The sequence below is a fragment of the Entelurus aequoreus genome, linkage group LG09, assembly GCF_033978785.1.
Source record: "Entelurus aequoreus isolate RoL-2023_Sb linkage group LG09, RoL_Eaeq_v1.1, whole genome shotgun sequence".
In the NCBI taxonomy this organism is placed as follows: domain Eukaryota; kingdom Metazoa; phylum Chordata; class Actinopteri; order Syngnathiformes; family Syngnathidae; genus Entelurus; species Entelurus aequoreus.
Window position 1 is genome coordinate 23,715,838 of NC_084739.1, and position 27,998 is coordinate 23,743,835.

General features: G+C 40.1%; 1 protein-coding gene across 20 annotated transcripts in view; it reads left to right on the top strand.

Annotated features, from left to right (window-relative positions):
* The window catches only part of LOC133657258 (neurexin-1a-like), a 623,384-nt gene that overhangs the window by 547,710 nt on the left and 47,676 nt on the right, over positions 1-27,998 (top strand). For 12 of the 20 annotated variants that reach the window (XM_062058360.1, XM_062058372.1, XM_062058364.1 and 9 more), the window contains one exon: positions 27,652-27,739. In XM_062058360.1, the coding sequence (XP_061914344.1) occupies positions 27,652-27,739 (88 nt within the window). The remainder of the gene's footprint in view (positions 1-27,651; positions 27,740-27,998) is intronic. The other 8 variants (XM_062058362.1, XM_062058374.1, XM_062058365.1 and 5 more) reach the window with 1 other exon arrangement.

Genomic DNA, 27,998 nt, shown 5'->3' on the forward strand with positions numbered 1-27,998 from the left:
TTGATACTTTACATTGGTTTTGGATGCTACCACAAATTTGGCTATCAATACGATACCAAGTAGTTACAGGATCATACATTGGTCATATTCAAAGTCCTCATGTGTCCAGGGACATATTTCCTGAGTTTATAAACATAATATACATTTTTTTTTAAACGAAAGAAGATGTTGTGATGCCAAAAAATATTGACATAATCATAGTAGTATCGACTAAATACGTGCCTGGACTTGGTATCATTACAGTGGATGTTAGGTGTAGATCCACCCATGGCATTTGTTTACATTTTGACGCCGGTGAGCTATGGTGTGTAGTGAAGCATGTTTAGCTATTCCTCGTCCTGCAGGGATGATACTTGTAAAAAACTGACTTTATTTGTCGCCATGGAGGCGAGGATTAGTGATTTAGAAGTCGCTAAAACACTGCAGACGGCTGATGGACGTTAGCCGCTAGCTAGCTAGCCATGTCTTAAAGCACCTCTTCCTGAGGGCGTTTCAGTGTTATAGCTTCACCTTTATCGTTAGTTTTCAAGCCAAAATGCATCCGTTCTCCCTTTTCTGTCTACACACTGTGTCTGCTTTGTCATGATCCGTTACCCGGGTCATGGCATGATCTATGTTTGGTAATGTTTCTGTTTTAGTCTGTTTCCTGGGTGCACCCTCTTTCCCTGTTTTCTGTTGGTTTCCATGGGCACTGATTCTCCTCACCTGTCTTAGTTTAGCAATTATTGTTCCCACCAGGTGTTTTGGTTAATCACTCCCCTTTATAGTTTCCTGTCACCCAGCTATAGTTGCTGGGTTAATGTTTGCAATAGGCAACAGTTACGTTTTCCCGTTTTTTTCTCCTCGCTCTAGTGATTTATGTACAGTCTTGCTTTCTTTGTTTTTTCACCCTTGGTGACATTTTGGTTTTGTTCAGCTCCACGCTTGCTAGCGTCCTCAGTTTGTGTTTTTGATCCTGCCTTAAAATAATTTAAAAAACCTTAATCTTACCTGCACGCCGCTCCTGCTTGTCTTCTGCCTTGGAGGGAACGCTACCAGCGAAGCTATGCGACCACGACGTAACATGCTTGTAAGTACTCCGTGATTGTGTGGAACCGGTACGTTTCAGAGACGGTATTGTACCGAATATGATACATTAGTATCGCGGTACTATACTAATACCGGTATACCGTACAACCCTAGTACAGTCATTGTTGTATCACTGATGCGTGATGAACATACTTGCCAACCTTGAGACCTCCAATATCGGGAGGTGGGGGGTAGGGGGTGGGGGGGCTTGGTCGGGGGTGGGGTGGGGGTCGTGGTTATTTACAGCTAGAATTCACCAACTCGAGTATTTCATATATATTTCATATATATATATATATACATATATGTATGAAATACTTGACTTTCAGTGAATTCTAGCTATATATATATATATATATATATATATATATATATATATATATATATATATATATATATATATATATATATATATATATATATATATATATATATATGTATATATATATATATATATATATATATATATATATATATATATATATATATATATTTATTTTATTTACATAAAAGAAATACTTGAATTTTAGTGTTCCAGTGGCTATCCATTAGATCAGTGGTTCTCAACCTTTTTTCAGTGATGTACCCCCTGTGAACATTTTTTTAATTCAAGTACCCCTAACCAGAGCAAAGCATTTTTGGTTGAAAAAAAAAGATAAAGAAGTAAAATACAGCACTATGTCATCAGTTTCTGATTTATTAAATTGTATAACAGTGCAAAATATTGCTCATTTGTAGTGGTTTGGAAAACAATATATAAAAATAACTAAAAACGTGTTGAAAAATAAACAAGTGATTCAATTATAAATAAAGATTTCTACACAGAAGTAATCATCAACTTAAAGCAGGGGTGTCCAAACTTTTTCCACTGAGGACCGCACTCTGAAAAATCAAAGCAAGCGAGGGCCATTTTGATATTTTTTATTTTAAAAACCAATACAATATATGTATACAAAATATACATTTAGGCCTCCACTCAGGCTTGATCCCGGGGACCCCAAAGGAAAGAAAGAAACAGCCTGCATGGCAGCTTTGTGTTATTAGAGTAAACATTGCAACATTTTCTTGTTACATTTCACCTGTTTGCTCTTTTATACCACTTATCATGTTTTTAATTTTTTTCAATTGTATTTTTAAAATGTGCCGTGGGGCCGTTAAAAAATGACCTGCGGGCCACAAATGGCCCCCGGGCCGCACTTTGGACACCCCTGACTTAAAGTGTCTTTGGGGATTGTAAATATCGTCAGTATCGATGTATCTGACAAAACATACAAGTTGTGCATTTCCACTAATATCTGTGGATTCATCCAGCTGGAGGGAAAATGAGTCGCTAAGTTTTCCAACAACTTGCTCAACAATGTATTTTCCCATTGTATCTACTCTCCGGCAAACAGAGTCATTTGATAAAGGCACATTCTTTATTTTCTTTGTTTTGTCCGGTGATGCCGCTGAAGATGTGTGGGCTTCATGCCGCTGTTCGCTAACATTTCTCCGCAGAAAAAACACAATGCCATTAACACATATTCTTCGGAATACTGTCTGAATTTTGCCGGCAAAGGTTTGGCCTTCTTTGGCTCATGTTCCTCCTTGTTTTCAGCTGCATTAGTGCTACGCTTTAACCAAGCCTCCATTGTTTACTACATCGATAGTTGATTGACAGTTGGTGCCGTGTGGCACCGCCAGGTAGAATCAAACCATTATGGCATGGGCCATGGGGGAAACTCTGGCTTTATGGTAATGAATGGAATAGCCTACTTGATTTAATGTTCAGTTTATGAACTTACATTCATATTTTGTTGAAGTATTATTCAATGAATATATTTATAAAGGATTTTTGAATTGTTGCTATTTTTAGAATATTTAAAAAAAATCTCACGTACCCCTTGGCATACCTTCAAGTACCCCCAGGGGTACGCGTACCCCCATTTGAGAAACACTGCATTAGATGGCAGTATTGTCCTGTTTAACTTCTCCGTTCATGATGAGTATATCATTTCGGCCACCGTGTTCAATGGAGAAGTCTGTTCTACATATTTACAGGCAACATACACCTTCCCCTTCGAACTGTCCTGGATGAACTGAAATTCTTGTTTCCATTCGTTTGAATTCGTTAGGCAAGCTGTTTATATTGTGGGAAAGCGGACGTGAGAACAGGCTGTCCCCACTCAGTCTCAGGTCCGCATTGAGCTGGAGGGGGCGTGGCCTCCAGCTCCGGCTGAATACCGGGAGTTTGTCGGGAACAAATCTCTGCCGGGAGGTTGTCGGGAGAGGCGCTGAATACCGGGATTCTCCCGCTAAAAACGGGAGGGTTGGCAAGTATGGTGATGAAACATCAGCGTGAGAGGCTTTTATAAACGGTGCCGTGATATGCATGTATTCTTGCCTTCTCCCCGCTGACTCAGAAGGATGCTCATTGTTAGTTTTTGGTGTTCATTCCATGGAAAATGACGCATCCAGACCTGGATTATGTTAGAGGGCAAAGCAGCTCTCCCCTCTTTCCTCATGTCATGTTTTTGCACATTGCACATGGGACTTGCAGGTCTTACTACATTCATCTCAGCCACGAAGGCATCTATATTAGGATGACAACATCGTTCCTGTCACCTGATGAGGGACTGGGACTGCATGTCAAGAAGCAGTTGAAGTCGGAAAGACAGTGATTTGTAGCCAAACGTCATGTTCCTCCCTCTCCTAAAAACACACTGGTGCACGTTTGGGCTTATCTTCTATTTTTAGTTTTCGACATTGAACTAGTTTCCCCAATATGATATGCATCTATACGCTGCAAGTGCACAAGCTATTCTCTCTATGTTTTTGGGATCCCGCTCACTTTGAGTTTATACTGATATGTCTGCTCTCACACCGGATTATACAGCCAAGGTGAACTAGGGATGCACACCGAGCTCCTGATTCGATTTCCGATTAGGAAAAAATACCCACGCACCCTGAGGGGAAAAGACTTCAGTGAAGACAGGGTTTATCTGGGAAGTGTGCAAGTGAGGGTAAGGGGGCTAAAGTAACTTGTGTAATATCGGAGGGCTTATTGTTTATGTATAGAGGCAAGGCATATGTTGGGAAAGAGGTAGACATTGTAGCACATATAGCAAAGAGATGAGAACTAATGATCAGCCTGAGGCATTTTGGGGAATCAATTTGCTCTTTCTGCGCTCATCCATATAATGTCATTTTAGAGCAAGTTCTCAAGACACTGTCGTTGAAAGCTACCCATTTTCGTAAAAAATCTATTTATATAGCTTATTTTAACTGAAACAAAGCTTTGCCAGAGCATTAACAAAATGTTGGTATCCACAAATCCCGTTTTGTAAAATGTTGTTCATCTGCATCTTATATTATATATATATATATATATATATATATATATATATATATATATATATATATATATATATATATATATATATATATATATATATATATATATATATATATATATATATATATATATATATATATATAAATAAAATGTTTGGACACACCTTCTCCTCATTCAATGTGTTTTGTTTATTTTCATGACTATTTACATTGTAGATTGTCACTGGAGGCATCAAAACTACGACACTCTTTGCATTCTCTCGATGAGCTTCAAGCACACTTGTGAAGTGAAAACCATTTCAGGTGACTACCTCTTGAAGCTCATCGAGAGAATGCCAAGAGTGTGCAAAGCAGTAATCAGAGCAAAGGGTGGCTATTTTGAAGGAACTAGAATATAAAACATGTTTTCAGTTATTTCACCTTTTTTGGTTAAGTACATAACTCCACATGTGTTCATTAATAGTTTTGATGCTTTCAGTGACAATCTCCAATGTAAATAGTCATGACAATAAACGAAACGCATTGAATGAGAAGGTGCGTCCAAACTTTTGGCCTGTACTGTATGAGTATAATTTATTATATTATTTTTATGTTTAAAATTATATACTCAAAATCAGGTGGCGAGCTACTCGTTGGAAACCCCTGATCTAATGAGATCCAAAACAAGAGCTGTATTAAAATTATGACGATAATAATTTAAAAGTAGTGCAATTCTACACCATTGTTAATGGCAACTACAACAGTAAGCATATTTCATATAAACACCTGTCCGACCGTGTGAATCAAAAATGAAGATTATTATCTTCACAAAGTTAGGCTTGTTGATGCAGCTTTATATATTGGTATGTAGAGGCCACCTATTATACAAAAAACTACTTTTTTATTACCTATTGGTACCTGTTTTTTGTTTTTCATTTGGTATTTGCAAAAGTCCCGACAATTTGAAATCAAATCATGTTGGCATGCGGAGATATTTATAAAACAATGTTGCCTTCCTTCATACTTCTTCCAAATGAGCCAGTTGGAATTTGCACAACTTGTGACGTTATTTCAACATGTAACGTCAGCGGATACATCCATATATGGTAGAGGTTTACCTGAAGGGCTTTGCGTGAGTCCGCCATTGTACAGTCAATAAGGTCTTTCTTTTCTCTGTCCTCTTGTTTTGGGGCAGACTGCTTCATACATGCACATCTATCCTCAGCTGTTGCTATTTTAATACAAAGTAGTATATAGTTCTAACTTATATCAGTCAGTAGAACTGATATGGATGGACTAAAAACTACAACATGGCTGACGGGGAGAAGACCCAGTCAAAGGTGTTTGGCCTGGAGGAAGACTTCGGCATGTAATTAAGACCGCCCACAAAACGGCACATCATAAAGAAATGGTCGGAAATGGTCTGTAAAAGATAATCTATGCACAATTTTGACCAAAGAACAACCATTACATGTAGAAACAAAATCATAATATGACTCTTTTAATTGGAAGCTCAATTAAAGGCCTACTGAAATGATTTTTTTTTATTTAAACGGGGATAGCAGACCCATTCTATGTGTCATACTTGATCATTTTGCGATATTGCCATATTTTTGCTGAAAGGATTTAGTGTAGAACAACGTCGATAAACTTTTGGTCTCTGATAAAAAAAAGCCTTGCCCCTACCGGAAGTAGCGTGATGTTGTCAGTTGTTCACTTCCTCATATTTTCCTATTGTTTTCAACGCAGCTAGAGCTATTCGGACCGAGAAAGCGACGATTACCCCATTAATGTGAGCCAGGATGAAAGATTTGTGGATGAGGAACGTTAGAGTGACGGACTAGAATGCAGTGAAATACATATCTTTTTTCGCTCTGACCTTAACTTAGGTACAAGCTGGCTCATTGGATTCCACACTCTCTCCTTTTTCTATTGTGGATCACGGATTTGTATTTTAAACCACCTCGGATACTGTATCCTCTTGAAAATGAGAGTCGAGAACGCGAAATGGACATTCACGGTGACTTTTATCTCCACGACAATACATCGACGAAGCTCTTTAGCTACTGAGCTAATGTGATAGCATCTGTCTCAAATGCAGATAGAAACAAAATAAATAAATCCCTGACTGGAAGGATAGACAGAAGATCAACAATACTATTAAACCATGTACATGTAACTACACGGTTAATAATTCTCAGCCTGGCAAAGCTTAACAATGCTGTTGCTAACGACGCTAAGGCTAACTTAGCAACTTAGCAACCGGACTTCACAGAGCTATGATAAAAACATTAGTGCTCCACCTACGCCAGCCAGCCCTCGTCTGCTCATCAACACCCGTGCTCACCTGCGTTCCAGCGATCGACGGCGCGACGAAGGACTTCACCCCAACACAGATGCGGTTGGCGGCTAGCATCGGCTGGCGCGTCTGCTATCCAAGTAAGTCCTTCTTGTTGTGTTGCTACAGCCAGCCGCTAATACACCGATCCCACCTACAACTTTCTTCTTTGCAATCTCCATTGTTCATTAAACAAATTGCAAAAGATTCACCAACACAGATGTCCAGAATACTGTGGAATTATGAAATGAAAACAGAGCTTTTTGTATTGGCTTCAATGGGGAAGCCATACCTCTGTTCTCCTGGCTACGTCACGCGCATACGTCATCTTCCAAAGGCGTTTTCAACCGGAAGTTTAGCGGGAAATTTAAAATTGCACTTTATAAGTTAACCCGGCCGTATTGGCATGTGTTGCAATGTTAAGATTTCATCATTGATATATAAACTATCAGACTGCGTGGTCGGTAGTAGTGGGTTTCAGTAGGCCTTTAAAGATAAAAGTGTGTCTTTTGAATAGTGTTTATCATGAGTTTTGGCTTGTAATAAACAGCAGTTCCACTTTTATTACTGAAATGGCAGGCAGCAGTGTTTCCCTCTCATACTTTCTTTTTGTTTATCCCTAGTATGTAAATTCAGCAATGTTTACTATCGCATGCTGAAAAATTCACATTGACACCCTACGCGTGCATCTTCCTAGAAAATAGTTAAAAGGGGTTCTGAGTACGACTTGAGGAAGTCCCACAAAGCAGGGCAGCAGTAGTGCATTAAAGCAGAAATGATCCAAATCCAAAAAGAGTCACTGTTGTGCTCTCGGGTCTCGCAAGGCAGGACGACTAACAAGCCTGCACATGCATGTGTCCCTGCAGTCCAGAAGATACAATGCTTGCTCATCCCCAGTTTTTTTTTTATATATATATAGTATCAGTATTTCAGTGCTGCTTCGAATTCCTTTGTACAACATACTATGATGCAAAACCAGGTGAATTGGAAATGTGTGTCCCTCTCTGCTGCATCAAATTGGATGCATGGGCTGTGTGAAGCTGCCTCCAAGCACCTTGTTAGCCTGTCTGGCCACTGTGACTTAAAAGACCCTGGAAGATGTATGGCAAGAAAGGAGCACCATGGTACCAGGGGAAAACATAGCCATTTTTTTAAATTTTCATCTTGGCCTGATACTCCGCCTGAAGTCCAGCTGAAGGAAACACTGATTGGCTTTAAATAAAGCAAAGTGTGCCCAATGGCACCATATCTCATAAATTACTCAGAAACGAGACGTTATTATGTGTTCTACCACCTCCTCCATAATAGAGGATGTGTCTCAGGGTGTAATCACATTAGGTCAATCGTACTGCGCTAACTAATTACTGTAGGGCCAGATCTACTAAAAGTTTAGGTGGGACTAAAACAAGTGCAAATACGATAGCACATGCAAAGCTGATTTACTAAACGTGTGCACAGAGGATTGCAAATATAATTATTTAGCAATCGCAGTGTGATTTATCAGGAATACAAGTCAATTGTGAACACCAATTTTAATCTTTATTTAGCGCGTCTGTAAAGTATGTGCAAACTGACACAGTTCCACACACGGCTGTGAGAAACCAGACGATTGCGCTGCAGTTCCGTCCTTCGTGTGCTTTTCAACATATATGGTCCGTCAAAAAAAAAAAAAAAAAAAAATATATATATATATATATATATATATATATATATATATATATATATATATATATATATATATATATATATGTATATATATATATATATATATTATATATATATATTTTTTGTATATACTTACCCTCCCTTTCACCACTCCACACCGACTGCTACCGTCAGGATTGTTCCTACTTACCAAGGGATTGAAACATCTAGTTCTATTTGCTTTACTGATCTTCTGGAAGAAAAACCCAGTGACTGTTGTGAAAGTGCAGCTGACGACAAGGGAAAGACCATGTGACAGCTTGGAGAGACAGCTGACAGGAGGAAATAGACCCCAACGGGGCTGTTATGGGCTAGCTACCCACAGCAGCAGGCTCCGTCACCCTATTAGGGATAGGGCACAAGAGCCACCTTATCTGGCTACAGAAAGTTCAAGAAGAACAATACCCCTAGAGTCTGCGAGAGCAGGGGCACAAGAAGACTCACAGGCTGATCTCCCGGTAACGACCCTTGGAATGGACACGACAATGAAAGGTAGTAGTAACACTCTTGAGAAACCAGCAGTTGGACATGTTCTTCAGACGTGTGTGTGTGGTTAGGCTAAAGTAACATCAACCCATGGTCTTAAAGTTCACCAAGGACGGAAGAAATACCTGAAAACCCCTAACCCAGGGCCCCGCATTGACCGGCTTCTGTTAAGAAGAAGGTTAAATCAGTCGGATGAAACTCAGCGGCAGGAAGAAACCCACAGTCCGCAGAGCATCAGCACCCTGCAGGATGAGGGGGAAGCTTCAGGCAGAACCACCAGTCCAAGACCATACCCAGTACACCGCAAAAGGAAAACATGCAAGGACGTAAGCCGTTGGTGAAATGGCCAAAGTCTAACAGCAAGGAGTGGGAAACGGAGGGTGTGGCATGGAGGGGGGTGTACCTGGGACGCTAGGTACACCGTTGAGCCCTCTGGAGACGTCGTGGGCTTCAATCAACGAAACGTCGATGAAGCAGGGTGCCCACCCGAAGACCCCAATGACATACTTACCCTCCCTTTCACCACTCCACACCGACTGCTACCGTCAGGATTGTTCCTACTTACCAAGGGATTGAAACATCTAGTTCTATTTGCTTTACTTTGACGGACCATGGTTTCTCACAGCCGTGTGTGGACATATATGGTCCGTCAAAAAAAAAAAAAAAAAAAAAAAAAATATATATATATATATATATATATATATATATATATATATATATATATATATATATATATATATATATATATATATATATATATATATATATACACTACCGTTCAAAAGTTTGGGGTCACCCAAACAATTTTGTGGAATAGCCTTCATTTCTAAGAACAACAATAGACTGTCGAGTTTCAGATGAAAGTTCTCTTTTTCTGGCCATTTTTAGCGTTTAATTGACCCCACAAATGTGATGCTCCAGAAGTAAAAGTTAAAAGTTAAAGTACCAATGATAGTCACACACACACTAGGTGTGGTGAAATTTGTCCTCTGCATTTGACCCATCCCCTTGATCACCCCCTGGGAGGTGAGGGGAGCAGTGGGCAGCAGCGTAGCCGCGCCCGGGAATCATTTTTGGTGATTTAACCCCCAATTCCAACCCTTGATGCTGAGTGCCAAGCAGGGAGGTAATGGGTCCCATTTTTATAGTCTTTGGTATGACCCGGCCGGGGTTTGAAACTCAATCTGCTCAAAGGAAGGTCAGTTTTGTAGCTTCTGTAACGAGCTAAACTGTTTTCAGATGTGTGAACATGATTGCACAAGGGTTTTCTAATCATCAATTAGCCTTCTGAGCCAATGAGCAAACACATTGTACCATTAGAACACTGGAGTGATAGTTGCTGGAAATGGGCCTCTATACACCTATGTAGATATTGCACCAAAAACCAAACATTTGCAGCTAGAATAGTCATTTACCACATTAGCAATGTATAGAGTGTATTTCTTTAAAGTTAAGACTAGTTTAAAGTTATCTTCATTGAAAAGTACAGTGCTTTTCCTTCAAAAATAAGGACATTTCAGTGTGACCCCAAACTTTTGAACGGTAGTGTATATATATATATATATATATATATATATATATATATATATATATATATATATATATATATATATATATATATATATATATATATTACACATATTTTCTATTGAGCAATGTCATTTTATAATTCTACTTAAGGGGGCCGATTAAAACAAATTCAATTGATGCGTTTTTGTGTCTGCTGCGTCTTTTGTTTTTTTATGACGTTAGTAATTTCATATAGAAGATATATTGTTAACATATTTCCTGTGTAACATAATTCCTTTTTGCAATATGTCTTTTTTTTTTTTCATATTCTTCACATTTGCAGTCAGTGCGTTTCAATGTAGATTCACCACATGACTGCTTCTAAAAGTGGCACATGTCTGCTGCATGTTTGAAAACATAGCAAAAATGCGACAGGTAGCACAGCATGATAACATGATGTGCAGTAAATGTGTACAGCAGGGATGTCAAACATGCGGCCCGTGGGCCGGATCAGGCCCTCGAACAGGTTCAATCCGGCCCGCGAGATGAGTCAGTGTAAAATTGAGCTGCATTTTAAAATTAAATAAACTGTTTTTCTAAATGTGTCCACTGGATGTCGCAATAGCAATTCTGTTAGGCAAGCAAATTGTTTATATTGGGGCGAGCAAGTATACCAAGCAAGAGGTACACAGTAGCGGGGCTGGGACTCCTCTCCCCTGACCCAACGTAAAACACACAGGAGTAAAATAAACAATTGGTAACCCCACTTAAAATGCTGCATGAGACACATTGATATGGTTCTGTGAAAATTAGTTTCTTCTGTGAAAATTCAAAGAAAGTGAACAGTGGAAAGACAAATGAGGTAGTTGATACATAGAGGAGTTTTGATTTATGCTTTCTTGTGTTTTTTGTTCAATCCTACATGGGCTGTGACTTAAAGTTGAATTGCTTTGTAGATACACTGAGATTAAGTCTAAATTCATTGTGTTCTTCATGGAGTTTTTTAAACTGTACCATTTTTTTCCGCAGATTTTTCAACTAACTTGAATTGTTTTGTCAAGAGGATCATATGTGATATGTCCTTTTTTCAGAATGTGCTTGTTCTATTTTAGGCCAAAGTAAAACCAAGAAAACAATCTGAAGTTGCCGTAGTTGTATTTTAAAGTTATTATGCCATGATTTTACCAGTCCGGCCCACGTAGGAATAGATGGTTCTCCATGCAGCCCCTGAGCTAAAATGAGTTTGACACCCCTGGTGTACAGTGTCTCCGTAGTGAAAGCCCTGTATAGTACATGCAAAAATCTCATTTGAGTAAGGCGGTCTGCACCACTTATCAATTGCACATGCAGTCCTAGTAGATCACATGCAACACACTCACTATTTTGTTGTTTGCACATTCTGTTTAGCGCATGGTATTTAGATCTAGTAAATGAGGCCCTTAAAGTCCGGCACATTTGGCCAATGTGAGCGCACTGTTAAACGCTCAAGTTCAGTATACTGTCCCTTCTGTTACGTACGGCAGGGGAAGGAGATGACACCACGAGGAGGATCAGGTTAACAGGTTTATTGCAACCTTTGAAGAGTGTGTGGGAGGGGTATCCTACTCTAAGTGTTTGGTGCAAGACGATGTGTAGAATTAATAATGTAAATGTACCAGGGTTTGTCGTAAGTGCGTGTTGGATGAATCCTTTGTCAGTCCAGAGGGGCGAGGCAAAGAGGTAGTCCGTGGTCAGGCAAGCGGTCGGGGGGCTGGAGAGAAGCAACGAGGTCCGTGTCCAAGCAGGAGTCGAGGATCGAGGGGGGCAGTCCAAAATCCAGAAGGAAGTCGAGGTACACAACTCGATCACGAGGAACAGGAAGGACACTGCGAGAAGCACATAGGACATGAGACGCGGGAAACAAGGAAGACAAAAAGGGAGAGCAAGTACGCGGGAGGGAAGCCAGAGACGGGGTGCTTATTGTGAAGAGTGAACTACGTTCTGGCGTAGGCTCCATGGGTCCGCTGGTCTTTATGCTGCTTGTCTTGATTAGTCCCAGGTGCGCGGATTGCTGATTGCCTGCAGCTTCGCCGTTGCGTGGGCGTGATGCGCCCAGCGCGAGCAGGGGTGTGTCCTGGCATGCTGCCAACTGAGGTGCTGGTAAAACTTTATGCCGATGCCATAGGACCATAGGACCTTCCCTCCTATGGTACTGGTAGTATTGGAAACGGTGGGCTAGGGCCCCAAAGGCAGCTGAGTCATAGAATGACTGTAATGCAAACCCTCCACACTTGTTTTTAATGATGACTTTCAGAACGGAAAACAGTGATAAATAGGAATGCTCAAAATACTCCACAATGTCTAACTCATGTCTACATCAATTATGTAATAAAGGTGTGGTTTTTTTCCCATTGTTTTTGCCGCTATGGTTACCTGCCTGTGAACTTAAATCAGGGATATTCTTTAATATTAAAAAAAAGAAAAAGTATTCTCCCTTTCATACCAACCGATATAGCTCGGTTGGTAGAGTGGCCGTTCCAGCAACTTGAGGGTTCCAGGTTTGATCCCCGTTTCCGCCATCCTAGTCGCCACCCATACTGGTTTAAATGTAACTTAAATATTGGGTTTCTCTATGTAAAAGTGCTTTGAGTCACTAGAGAAAAGTGCTATATAATTCACTTCACTCATCTGATATGCTTTTAAAGGGGTCACATTATATATTGTTTACCTTTAAAATAGTCATTTGTGGTCTACATAGCATGTAATGGGGGATCTTTGGTGAAAATTGTGCATAGATCATGTTTTACAGTCCATCCTCAGCATGCGCCCTTTTTTAGGGGGTCTTATTTAGGTGACTCCACTTCCACTGCGTCTACTCACCGTCAGCCATATTGTTGTTTTTAGCGCCTCCACATGGCGTGTACTGACAGATATAAGTTAGAACTACATGCCACGTTTTATTAGAAATGGCATCAGTGGAGGATTCATGTGCATATACGAGCCAATCTGCCCCACAACAAGAGGATAGACAAAAAGAAGGAACTTATGAGTACAAAGTTGGACTACACAAAGTGGACTCGCACTAAGCTCTTCGGGTAAAACGTTACCATATATGGAGATATCCGCTGACGTCACCAATTGGAAAAACGTCACAAATTGGAAAAACGATCGGTAGGTTGGAGTTCAAATCCCAGCCGAGTCATACCAAAGACTATAAAATGGAACCCATAACCTCCCTGCTTGGCACTCAGCAACAAAGGGTTGGAGTTGGGGGTTAAATCACCAAAATTATTCCCGGGCGCGGCGCCGCTGCTGCCCACTGCTCCCCAAGGGGATGGGACAAATGCAGAGGACAAATTTCACCACATCTAGTGTGTGTGTGACAATCATTGGTACTTTAATCTTTAATCTTAAAATTGGGCACATTTCAAACGGCTCATTTGGAGGAGGCATGAAGGAAGGCAAGATTGTTTTATAAATATCTCTGCCATGCCTCCATGATTGGATTTCAATTGTTTTCAGACTTATGCAGCTCCCAGTTACACAAAAATGTGCCAATAGTTAATACATTATTCTTTTGCATAATAGGTCCCCTTTAAAACACATATGGGCAGTCTATCATTAATAGAACTCATCAGTTTTCCAGTTGCTGTGCCAATGTTACTCACATCGTCTTGCAGCCATGTGCAGGACTGTGTGGGGCCGTGATGTTGACAGCTTGGCAGCAGGAAGAGTGTGGGCGAAGGCCAGGCTTTTTGCACTGTACAACCTCACAGTCTGAGAGGCTGAGTTGCCTTCATTATTCGGATAAAATCTATCGAGCATCTGGGACTAAATTATTCATCACCATCGACCTAGTTCTAGGCTGCTAAGTTAGATACTTGTCATCAAGCGTGATAGCTACAATGGGGAAACAGTGTTTTGCCATTCCATTGATAATGTAATTGACGTAGGTTTGATTTACATTATGAAGGCTTCAGTTGTACTTTGTCCGATATAAAAAGTCTCCATCGTGATATTAAAAATTCTGATCTTGCTGTCCCGCTATTTGTACCGTCCCTCACTGGTGCACTAATGAGGTGTTGCTGCTGGCGGAAAGCACAAGACAACAAACCTGGTCAGAACTGGATTTTAACAGACCTCTGCAACCGTGAGAAAAAATAACAAGCACCTAAGCGTTTAAGGCAGGGGTGTCAAACGTACAGGTTTTATCCGGCCCGCGTAATGAGTTTGCCAAGTATTAACATGAGCTGCATTTTTTTTGGAATGAAAGAAACTGCTGTTCTAAATGTGTCCACTGGATGTCACAATAGCAATTATGTTAAGACTAGCAAGATGTACAAAGTAAAGCGTGGCTGCGGCTCCTCTCCCTCAACCCAAATGAAAGTTAAATCTTGCCGTTTTATGTCTTCTGCTTCGAACACATCAGTATTTGACACCCTTACTACCCCATAATGTCTCTGTCAAAAACGAGAAAATGTAACCCTTTTGAATAGTTTTTACCTCCGTTTCTTACAGTTTGTTGAGTTAGCACTGGATTGATACGTGGACATGACAAAGGTGGCATTTGATACCTCGAAGAGTTTACATGTTGTGTTTTTGTTCAATCCCAGAAAGACTTAAATACTTAAAGTTTAATCCTGGCTTTGTAGATACACTGAGACGAAGTCTAAGCTCATTGTGTTTTTAAAGCTGCACCAATTTCCTCAGAATTTTCAACAAACTTAAAGTGTTTTGTCCATAGGATTAGTTGTGATTTGTACGTTTTCATAATGTGCTTGTTTTTGGCCAAAGTAAAACAAAGAAGTTGTCTTTACTTTTAAGTTATCATGCCATGATTTTACCATTACGGCCCACTTGTGAAAAGATTTTCCTCCATGCGGCCCCTGAGATAAAATGAGTTTGACACTCCTGGTTTAAGGGATATTTAGGATTCAGATGTTTACTGTAAATAAGGTTATCTTCAGTTGTTTTTTTAAGACAATAATACAAACCTTAGGAGGGTTTTCAATTATGACACAATAGGGAATGTTTATACTGGCTTTGAACTGATATGGTTCACTCTTGTGTTTCATTTCATCAAGCTTCAACATAGTTAGAAAGAGTAATTATGCTTTTAAAAGCCGAACGTGTATTCTGAAACAGTCTCTGTAGTCATAGGAAAAATCATTGCATCATCAATTTTGGCCATAGGGAAATCTTTGGTATTTAATATATCAGTAAACACACTCCGTCTGTTAGTGGAATTCACATCTTGTGCTTATGTTTTGTAAAAGAAAAATATATTACAAGCTAGTCAGTTGGCGTAAACTGAGAATTTAAAGTAAATGTCATGGTTGCTAGATGACATGGCCAAATTGTACTGTGGAAATAGCAAACAGCTTAGGTCTGGTTGTTAGCGGCGATGATTAAATGGTGTTGCAGGTATGAGGGTGTATTAATTAGTGCACTCACAGCTTTAGGATTGTGTTAACGGAGTTATGGAGGGGAAGATAGAACAAAAAGTATGGACTTGTCTGTGAGGCTCAGTCTGTATGCATTCCATTAGGCTCTATTGAAAATAAGGAATTATCTTTAGTTTGTCAAATACTCTGTAGATGAAATACATTTCTGCAGAAAAAGACTAGATAAAAAGAAGGTTACAGCAAGGTAAAAGAAAACAAGGAGCGTCCTCAGCGGAATACATTAGTAGGACAGTGGAGGCATGCGTCGGATAAACCCTTCAGATGCCTTTTGTGTCCTCCTGACTTTGAGCGTGTCTCCAAAGACATGTGCTGTGTGCCAAAGATTATTCATCAAATTAGACCAATGAGACAACTATGTGAAAATCCATCGCTCTCCGCAGAGAAGCACCAACAGGTTTTCACACGAAAGCCCTCTCTTGGTTTATAGAACACAACATAGAGATACCCTAAAGCAGTGTTTTTCAACCACTGTGCCGAGATTATGTCATTTCACCTAATTGGGTTAAAAATATTTTTTGCAAACCCAGTAATTATAATCCGCAAATAATTTGCCGTTGTTGAGTGTCTCTGCTGTCTATAGAGCGCGGCAGAGTAACCGTGTAATACTCTTCCATATCAGTAGGTGGTAGCAGATAGCTAATTGCTTTGTGGATGTCGGGAACATGGTTCGTCTTGATCACAATATGCAGACGGAGGAAATGTGCAGGTAAAAAGGTATCTAATGCTTAAACCAAAAATAAACAAAAGGCGAGTGCCGCTAAGAAAAGGCATTGCAGCTTAGGCTATGGCTATGCAAAACAAAACTAAAACTGAACTGGCTGCAAAGTAAACAAAAAAAAGAATGCTGGACGACAGCAAAGACTTACAGCGTGTGGGAGCAGCAGGCGGCGTCCACAAAGTACATCCGTGCATGACATGACAATCAACAACAAAATAGCAGCACAAGACAAGGACTATAACACTACACACAGGAAAACAGCAAAAAACTCCAAATAAGTTACGGCGTGATGTGACAGCTCGTGACAGTACAACTGCTTTGAGACAAGCTATAGTGATGCACGCTTGGTTATGGTTTGAATTTATATCCAACAATTGCGAGAACGACTTTTTACTGTCAATATCGGCTGCTGAGTTTAATTTTTTAATGTTTTCTGCTAGTGGTGTGCCTCGGTATTTTTTCAATGAAAAAAAAGGGGCCTTGGCTCAAAAAAGGTTGAAAAACACTGGTCTAAAGCAGTGTTTTTCAACCTTTTTTGAGCCAAGGCACATGTTTTCCGTTGAAAAAATCCGGAGGCACACCACCAGCAGAAATCATTAAAAAACAAAACTCAGTTGACAATTAAAAGTCACAATTGTTGAACATGAATTTAAACCATAACCAACCATGCATCACTGTAGCTCTTGTCTCAAAGTAGGTGTACTGTCACGACCTGTCACATCACACCGTGACTTATTTTGAGTTTTTTAGTGTTTTCCTGTGTGTAGTGTTATAGTCCTTGTCTTGCGCTCCTATTTTGGCGGCTTTTTCTCTTTTTTTGGTATTTTCCTGTATTTTCCTGTATTTCCCACATCTACTTTGTTTTAGCAATCAAGAATATTTCAGTTGTTTTTCATCATTCTTTGTGGGGACACTGTTGATTGTCATGTCATGTTCGGATGTACATTGTGGACGCCGTCTTTGCTCCACAGTAAGTCTTTGCTGTCCTCCAGCATTCTGTTTTTCTTTACTTAGTAGCCAGTTCAGTTTTAGTTTCGTTCTGCATAGCCTTCCCTAAGCTTCAATGCCTTTTCTTAGGGGCACTCACCTTTTGTTTATTTTTAGTTTAAACATTAGACACCTTTTTACCTTCACACTGTCTCCCGCTGTTTCCAACATCTACAAAGCAATTAGCTACCACCTACTGATATGAAAGAGTACAACATAGTTACTCTGCCGAGCTGTAGACAGCACCGGCACTCAACAACAATACATAATTTGCAGACTATAATTACTGGTTTGCAAAAAAAATTTTTAACCCAAATAGGTGATATTAGATAATCTCCCACGGCACACCAGACTGTATCTCACGCCGTGGGACAGTGGTTGAAAAACACTGGTCTAAAGAATACCTCTAATTCCCTATGCAGCATAACGGTGAACACATTCAGTAAGCAATTGTACTACAGCATGCTGCAGAATCACAAAGTCACCTTTTTTAATACATTGCACAAGTGCTGACTATGCTTTTGAGAGGACATGCAAGGGGTCGGTTGAGGTACCTCGTTAGGAGGATTTTATCAATCCTTAGATATGGAAAGCCAAAATGACAAAGAGAAGTCAGGTTGGAATGTTAAAGTTCACGTCACCTTGATGGCTCAGTGGAGGTCGACTGATAACCTTGCGTTAGAACAGTTTTCATTATCCCCAATATCCCCCCGACACCTAAATTATCTCACATGACAATGTACTTAGAGACTGTGAAAATGCTCATGCATTTTGCATGAACGCTAAAAGCAGGTTTCTCTCCACAGAATGGCTTTCTCTTCTAGTTTGTGTGCGTTACGTACTCCCAACTGTCTCCCCGGGCTTTCTCGGCACATCCCACTGGAGTGTGCTCTCGGCTCCTATGAGCAGAAGCAGATAAATGAGCTACTCTCCAGGTTCCACCATGGCTTCAGCACTTTACTGCTGGAATAATGATGCTTTGCAAGCCCAGAATCCTTGCTTTTAGTGCTTTAGAAGTACCTTGTTTGTATGAGCCCCCTCTCTCCTGTGTGAATTATGCTCCTCATTCTGGGAAAAAAATAGAGTCACTGTTCTGAGCTAATTAACACTTCACAGAATACCTGGGAAAAAGTTATAAAAATATAACAGTCAAATTCACAACCCTTTGTGGTGCCAAACTAGTATTCTGTTTTGTTTTATTTAAAATACCTTCCTCACTAAAGGTTTTTTGAAGAGTTTGATTCTCTTTTCAGGCTGGCAAGCTTCCCACTATTTGTCATCTCTGTGGTAAGCCACAAAAAAATCCCCCACATGGGGACACCATGAATTGGTAATGTTGGGGGCTCTCTAGGTCATGACCGCATCAAAATGTTGACCTACTCGCTAATCCTGCTTGGGTGAGGCTTGTCACTTGTGAATTTATTGAAGGGGATATGTAGTGCCTTATACTTTTTTTTACCCTATTGTATAGTACAACATATAGGTCAGGTAATGTCCTTGTAAAGCCAAGAGAGGTGTGTAAGTAAGGAAAATGTTCTCAAATTTGAAAACAATATTTGATATAGAAAATCGAAATTGTCATGCAACACTATAGGCGAGGCAGGTTTATTTATAGGGCACAATTCGTACACAAAGTAATTTAGTGAATTATATTTATATAGCGCTTTTCTCTAGTGACTCAAAGCGCTTTACATAGTGAAACCCAATATCTAAGTTACATTTAAACCAGTGTGGGTGGCACTGGGAGCAGGTGGGTAAAGCGTCTTGCCCAAGGACACAGCGGCAGTGACTAGGACGGCAGAAGCGGGGATCGAACCTGGAACCCTTTAAGTTGTTGGCACGGCCGCTCTACCAACCGAGCTATACCGCCCCTTTTTTAAAGTGCTTTCCGGAAAATTACAAGGAGGCAAATTAAAAATGAAATGATCATAAAAATAATCCTAAATCAAAATAAAATCATAAAATATAATTATCATAAAAAAATTCAAATCAGAGAGTTTAAATCAAATACTTTCAGATGTCATGCATCACCTAGATTTCAACTATACTGACCAGGGTTGTACGGTATACCGGTATTAGTATAGTACCGCAATACTAATGAATCATATTCGGTACTATACCGCCTCTGAAAAGTAAACAAACACCATGGGTGGCTCTACACCTAACATCCACTGTTAGGTGTACTACTTGGTATCCAATGATATCTAGTAGAGTAGCGTATCTAGTCGATACTACTATGATTACATCGATATTTTTTGGCATCATAACATCTTCTTTATTTTTTCTTTAATGTTGTGTTATGTTTATAAACTCAGGAAATATGTCCCTGAACACATGAGGACTTTGAATATGACCAATGTATGATCCTGTAACAACTTGGTGTTGAATTGATACCCAAATTTGTGGTATCATCCAAAACTAATGTAAATTATCAAACAACAGAAGAATAAGTGATTATTACATTTTAACAGAAGTGTAGATAGAAGATGTTAAAAGAGAAAGTAAGCAGACATTAACAGTAAATGAACAAGTAGATTAATAATTCCTTTTCTACCACTTGTCCTTATTAATTTTGACAAAATAGTAGAATGGAAAATGACACAATATGTTACTGCATATTTCAGCAGCTAAATTAGAGGCCTTTGTTTGCTTACTTGCTACTAAAAGACAAGTTGTCTTGTATGTTCACTATTTTATTTAAGGACTAACTTGCAATAAGAAACATATGTTTAATGTACCGTAATATTTTTTGTTAAAATAAACCAATAATGAAATTTTTTGTGATCCCCGTTATTTAGAAAAGTACCAAAAAGTATTAAAATACCGGTACAAAAATATTGATATCGGGACAACACTAATACTGACCCAAATATGAGACAACCCTATATGCAAGACATAATTTTTCAAGGGCCATTTTTAAAAAAGACAAACACTGGACTAAAATAATTATTAAACACACCCATGATGACTGTCCCATATTATTGGTTGTGTTCGTTAGGGACAGGATGAAAAGCTCCGACTTGCCTGGGAAGAAGTCCTTACTGGTTTGTGTTTATAAAACGCATATAACAAAATATATGTTCTTACAGTTAGGTCAATGCCAGAATATACAGTGAATCACTGGTGGTGTAATGGTAAACGTTTTTCATGTGAGAGGGCATGGGTGTGTTCCAGAAGGACAGCCGGCCTAAAAAATTGCCAAAACCATTCATGCGATTGACTCGTGGAGACTCCTGACATGGAAAAGCAGAGAGTGAAAAAAGCAAACATTTAATACACAGTGAAACCCTCAAAGTCCAGCGCAATTCGAAATTTGCATATTTCAAAACAAATATTCCCATAGGAAATAGCGATTTAGCTCACTCCAGACAAAAAATATGTATTATCTTTGAAGGTGATGTTACCAGGAAAATTTTAATATACATGTAAAAAGTTTGTATAATATATTTTTTTTAAAAACTCAAATAAAGTCAAATCACTCAACATAATGGCAAGGAACAGAATCAGAAGCAGTAATACTTGATTAATCCCCGAGGGGAAATTAAGATTTTCAGCACAATCCCATTCAAGAGCAGACAAACATTACAGGGAGACAGAACAGGATCGCTGACGGGTCTGCCAACTTCTGGCGCCCCTTATAAAAAAGGTGAAAACAGGTAAACGCTGGGGAGGGGGGGTTCAGTCTAAGCCTGGGCCCCTGGAGAGGGGGTCCAGACTGAGGCCAGGGGAGAAAAAAAAACTTCATAGCCATAGCACACATAAAATGGGTGTAAGAGGGAAACATCAAAGAACACAAATGACAATAAAGACATTAAAAGAGCAGAGCTGATGCAACCAGCCACTTCTACATACAGTTACAAAAGTAAAACAACAACAAAAAAATTAAAACATATACACTGTGGTGGCCTCTGCGGTGTTGCACGCCATCGTCTGCTGGGGTGGGGGGAGCATGGCCAGAGACAGGAGCAGACCCAACAAAGGACATGAGACAGCCGACTCCACCCTCGGCTGCCCACTAGTTCTCGGCCAGTGTCCAGTCCCCATGGATGAGCGAAGTGTCCGATACCTGCTCATTCAGCCAAGACATTGTGAAGCCCTGTCTTTTCATCCACATCTCCTCCAGTCTCTCCAAACGGACTCTGGTGTGGCTGAGACCCAGCAGCTGGTCTCCATGGCCAAAAGGCTCCCGGGATGCAGATCCAGAAGCCCACAAAAAAGCACAGCAGAAGTCACCAAAGTGCCACCCCTTGTCACACAGTTCCAAAGGGTCCCAAACCAAAAGGCAAAAAAAAAAACCCACATGAAAAGAAGAGGGAAACATCAGGAACACAAAAGGATGACGCAAGAGCACAGGTGAAAATGCTAAACTTGGAAGATAGGAAACATTAATGCACAGTGCAATGCAAAACCAAAAACGACGTGCCAGCAACGTCTGAGACGCTGGCATATAAAGTCCTCAGATGGTGATTGTAAACATGAGTGTCCAAATAACCAAATCAAGGCAGGTGTGTCAATCCACGCTCTACACTAGCTGTGACGACGTAGGGGAAACATACAGGAAGTGGAAAAAACGGAGAGAGAGAGAGAGAGCGCTGGAGCAGAAACACAAGGGAAAAAAGCCAGGGGCCGTACTTATCAAGCTTCTTAGAGTGCCATTTTACACTTAAGTCCTGAGAATTTGCGAAATTTAGTCCTACTCTCAAACTTAAGAATAAAAGCTTTTTATCAACGTTCTTAAGTCTAAGAATCACTCCTACTCTCCACGATATTCAAGAGACCTTCAGAGGTGTCTTAAGTGGTTAGGAGTTGCCAGCGGGGGATGGCACTGAGGCGAGAGAGACGTGCGTGAACATTCAGGGAGCGGAACGATGTTCTGGATTTGTTTGATGACGAGCAGCTGATCAAACGGTATCGTTTAGACAGAGCGGGTATTATTTTTGTCACAGATTTAATACTTTTCGATTCCATGTTGATTTCTGCATGTGGCTGCAGTGGGCTAGTATATATAGAGCCACCCACACCAGTTTCAAATTAGTTGCCTAATTAATGAATTGGAAAGAAAATGTTATGACAGTAGCGTATACACACATACCGTGAGGTGAGTGACGTCAGTGAGTGTGTGGGCGAGAGAAGAGAGGGAGCGGTAGCGTGAGTGCCGGCGGGGACTAGTTTGTTTTGTATTATTTTGTAGTTTATTGTCAAAATATACACTCCCATTGTCCACTTAAATATTTCCAAGATATTTCTTTATTCTTAGACAAGGGATTCCCTTCCGTGATTGGTCATTTCTACGGACACAGAAATGACGTCACCTAAAATTGCGTTTACGGCACATAGTAATGTCGTAATTCAGCTCTGAGTGTGACACTCAAGATTCAGTCCTACACTTCGCTGAAAGTGTGAGTAAGACGCTTGATAACTAACTTTTAAGTGCAGCTTTCAGCCAAGAATTTATTTACTCTTAAGTCAACTCTTAGCAGACTTCTTAGGAGTAATTCTAAGAAGCTTGATAAGTACGGCCCCAGACCTGTAACTGGCGGGTCATGACATGTGCTATAATACAGCTGAATCCAATCAAAATAAAGTCAAATCACTCGACTTTGGAGAATGTCTGACTGACATAATGAGGAGGGGACAGGAAGGTGTGTCCTGGCTGAGAGTGACGGTTTATAGGTGTCACTAGAATCAACATTTGGTAGTGTGCAATTTGTTCTTGTAATTTATTGTTGTATGATAACACATGGCGGTTTTTGGCGTGACACCATGACACAGAAACAGTAGGTGAAGTGCAGATAAGAAGGTCATGTTATTATGTACTGACAGATAAACCCTCCCAATTAGTGACCAGAGGCAGGCTAAACAGGAAAGTTATACTAAACTAAACTAAAACAAGAAATGGACCAAAAATAAGAGCGTTAGAGGGGAAGAAACACTAAACAGGAAAAACTAAAACTTATTGTGACTATAAAAATTAAAGCTTCTAATTGCTGACATCATGTCCTGTTTGACTTTTGAGTGTCATGACCTGTCATCGCAGGTTAGACTTTGTATATTGTTGTTCCTGTGTTTTGTGTTATTTCTGTTTCAGCGCTCCTTCCTTTCTATTTTGCCACTCCCTTCCTGATTGAGCAGACCCGCCCCTGATCACTAATCGGAAGGGTTTACTGTATATGCCAGCCTCGCTTCTCAGACATAGCTGGATCATTTTCATTGCTTTGTTTGCTTCCATGCTTTCCCTGCTTCCTGTGTACTTGCCTGTTGCACTTTTTGTTTTAAAGGCCTACTGAAACCCACTACTACCAACCATGCAGTCTGATAGTTTATATATCAATGATGAAATCTTAACATTGCAACACATGCCAATACGGCCAGGTTAACTTATAAAGTGCAATTTTAAATTTCCTGCTAAACTTCCGGTTGAAAACGTCTATGTATGATGACGTATGCGTGTGACGTCAATCGTTGAAACGGAAGTATTCGGACACCATTGAATCCAATACAAAAAGCTCTGTTTTCATCTCAAAATTCCACAGTATTCTGGACATTTGTGTTGGTGAATCTTTTGCAATTTGTTTAATGAACAATGAAGACTGCAAAGAAGAAAGTTGTAGGTGGGATCGGTGTATTAGCGGAAGGCTGCAGCAACACAACCAGGAAGATTTTGACTTGGATAGCAGACGCGCTATCCGACGCTAGCCGCCGATCGCACGGATGATCGGGTGAAGTCCTTCGTCGCTCCGTCGATCGCTGGAACGCAGGTGAGCACGGGTGTTGATGAGCAGATGAGGGCTGGCTGGTGTAGGTGGATAGCTAATGTTTTTAGCATAGCTCTGTGAGGTCCCGTTGCTAAGTTAGCTTCAATGGCGTCATTAGCAACAGCATTGTTAAGCTTCGCCAGGCTGGAAAGCATTAACCGTGTATTTACAGGTCCATGGTTTAATAGCATTGTTGATTTTCTGTCTATCCTTCCAGTCAGGGGTTTATTTCTTTTGTTTATATCTGCATTTGAGCCCGATGCTATCACGTTAGCTCCGTAGCTAAAGTGCTTCGCCGATGTATTGTCGTAGGGATAAAAGTCACTGTGAATGTCCATTTCGCGTTCTCGACTCACATTTTCAAGAGGATATAGTATCCGAGGTGGTTAAAAATACAAATCCGTGATCCACAATAGAAAAAGGAGAGAGTGTGGAATCCAATGAGCCAGCTTGTACCTAAGTTACGGTCAGAGCGAAAAAAGATGCGTCCTGCACTGCACTCTAGTCCTTCACTCTCACATTCCTCATCCACAAATCTTTCATCCTGGCTCAAATTAATGGGGTAATCGTTGCTTTCTCGGTCCGAATCGCTCTCGCTGCTGGTGTAAACAATGGGGAAATGTGAGGAGCCTTTCAACCTGTGACGTCACGCTACTTCCGGTACAGGCAAGGCTTTTTTTTATCAGCGACCAAAAGTTGCGAACTTTATCGTCGATGTTCTCTACTAAATCCTTTCAGCAAAAATATGGCAATATCGCGAAATGATCAAGTATGACACATAGAATGGATCTGCTATACCCGTTTAAATAAAAAAAAATCATTTCAGTAGGCCTTTAATATTAAATAAATGTTCACCTCTACACTGTCTCCTGTCTCCGCCTCTTGGAGTCATAAATACTGCAGCAATGTGAGTTTGTAACATTGAGGTGGATTTTTCCAGAAAATGGAATGCTTGTGTATGCTATCTGTGTTGGCCCTGCGGTGAAGTGGCGACTTATCCGGAGTGTGCACTGCCTTCTGCCCGAGTGCAGCTTGGCTAGAAAGGGACAAGCGGTAGAAAATAAACGGTTAGATGAAATTGTGGCCTTTCAAATTTGAAGGTTCCACTGTACTTGCACTGCAAAAAGTCAGTGTTCAAAGACAAGAAAAAAAAATCAAAAATTAGGGGTATTTTATTTGAACTAAGCAAAATTATCTGCCAGTAGAACAAGAAAATTCGGCTTGTCAAGACTTTCCAAAACAAGTAAAATTAGCTAACCTCAATCAACCCAAAAATACCTTAAAATAAGTACCGGTATATTCTTACTAATAACAAGTGCATTTTTCTTGGTAGAAATAAAATATGTTAAAAAAATATTCTTAAATTAAGTAAACTAAATTGGCCCTAGTGTGTGAATGTGAGTGTGAATGTTGACTATCTGTGTTGGCCCTGTGATGAGGTGGCGACTTGTCCAGGGTGTACCCCGCCTTCCGCCCATGTGCAGCTGAGAAAGGCTCCAGCACCCCCCGCGACCCCAAAATAGACAAGCGGTAGAAAATGGATGGATGGAAGAATGGATAAGCAAATGCTAGTGCCATTATCTTGACATAATGATATGCATACATAATTATTTTTTTTCATGCTTGAAGTAAGAAAGTATTACTTTAAAAAAGTAGTTTTATACTTGTGACACAGCTTTGCATCAGTTGATATTCTAGTTTCAAGCATGTTTTACTCAATATACACTACCGTTCAAAAGTTTGGGGTCACATTGAAATGTCCTTATTTTTGAAGGAAAAGCACTGTACTTTTCAATGAAGATAACTTTAAACTAGTCTTAACTTTAAAGAAATACACTCTATACATTGTTAATGTGGTAAATGACTATTCTAGCTGCAAATGTCTGGTTTTTGGTGCAATATCTACATAGGTGTATAGAGGCCCATTTCCAGCAACTATCGCTCCAGTGTTCTAATGGTACAATGTTTTTGCTCATTGGCTCAGAAGGGTAATTTATGATTAGAAAACCCTTGTGCAATCATGTTCACACATCTGAAAACAGTTTAGCTAGTTACAGAAGCTACAAAACTGACCTTCCTTTGAGCAAATTGAGTTTCTGGAGCATCACATTTGTGGGGTCAATTAAACGCTAAAAATGGCCAGAAAAAGAGAACTTTCATCTGAAACTCGACAGTCTATTCTTGTTCTTAGAAATGAAGGCTATTCCACAAAATTGTTTGGGTGACCCCAAACTTTTGAATGGTAGTGTGGGTCATACAATCTGAGCAACAAGCTGTAATATCTTACTGTGATCATTTAGGACCAAAACTCTTAAAACAAGTAAAACACTCTAACATAAAATCTGCTAGTGAGAAGAATTATCTTATCAGACAGAAAATAAGCAAATATCACCCTTATTTGAGATATTTAATCTTACTTAGATTTCAGTTTTTGCAGTGTGTATGGTAAGCTATAGTCAAGTAACTACTTCCACTGACAGCGACAGAGGGACCTGTTGTGAAGGTCAAGTCGTTTCCACGTGGTCGTGATAGTGGTGTTCATACATCTCCTCTAAAGCTCACGGTGTTGTGATTTAACCAAGGTAGCAGTTTCCATTGTCTTGAGAGTTACTCTGATGGAAGGTGAGTGAGGGCATATTGATTCCATGATCCCCTAAACGTCTTCCAGTGAATGTAGCGTGTCACCATCTCATGCCAGCCAAAACAAATCACAAGTCAGAAGTGATGGATGTGGCACTCTTGGATCAGACAGCTATGCCATCTGGATAGCAGACACCGCACATCAGCAAATTCCATTTAGATATAGACCAGCTTTCACGGGCCTCACCAGCAACTGCTCTTCGTCCCATCTCCCATCGTGGATTTCATAGATTCGTTCCAGGTTTAATAAGTAAAAATCATGCTCATGTGAACTCCAAATGTCTAAATAATGAAATGGAATCAGATTATGTGCATCCAAACAGATGTTAAACAACATGACGTCTTTAATTTCCCCGACACGAGTCAATACTAATCCAACTTGCAAACATATTGTGTAGCGCAGCACTAGTAACCAAGTCCTTCTTTATGACAGCTGAGATCTAGTTAGTTACAGCTGTTACATTTTGCCCCTGCCATGAAGCTTATTTTATGCTTGAAGTTTGCTGTTTGCCAGTAAGATTATGTAAAAATGACTTAAGCAATTCCTATCCAGATAAAGATTATGGATCCAGGATGGGTTTTTTTTCTCAGATTTGCAAGCATGTTTTGCCTGAATTTTGATGACAAATCCACACGTAGTTAGTAGTAGTTCTTAGAATCTCACTGAACTGTGTGTTTCTCTTTCTGCAGACCACTGAGGACCTGCTCGTGGCATCTGCCGAGTGTCCGAGCGATGACGAGGACATTGATCCCTGTGAGCCGAGCTCAGGTGGGTTAGGTTAGTCATCTCTTTTTATTCTATTTCTTCATGGCTGTGTCAGTTTGGTCCTGTTTTCTGTAGTGCATCTCTACGGATAACGCACAGAAGCAATACAATCAGAGTTTGAAATTCCTCTAAAACCGTATTGACCCGGATACAAGACGGTATTTACTTTCAGTCATCAGAGCTTTTCTTCCTGCTACTCATGCACACCAGGGATATGGAGAGATGCAGTCATCACACAGACCCACTTGAAAGAGTATCAAGGCTGGGTAAA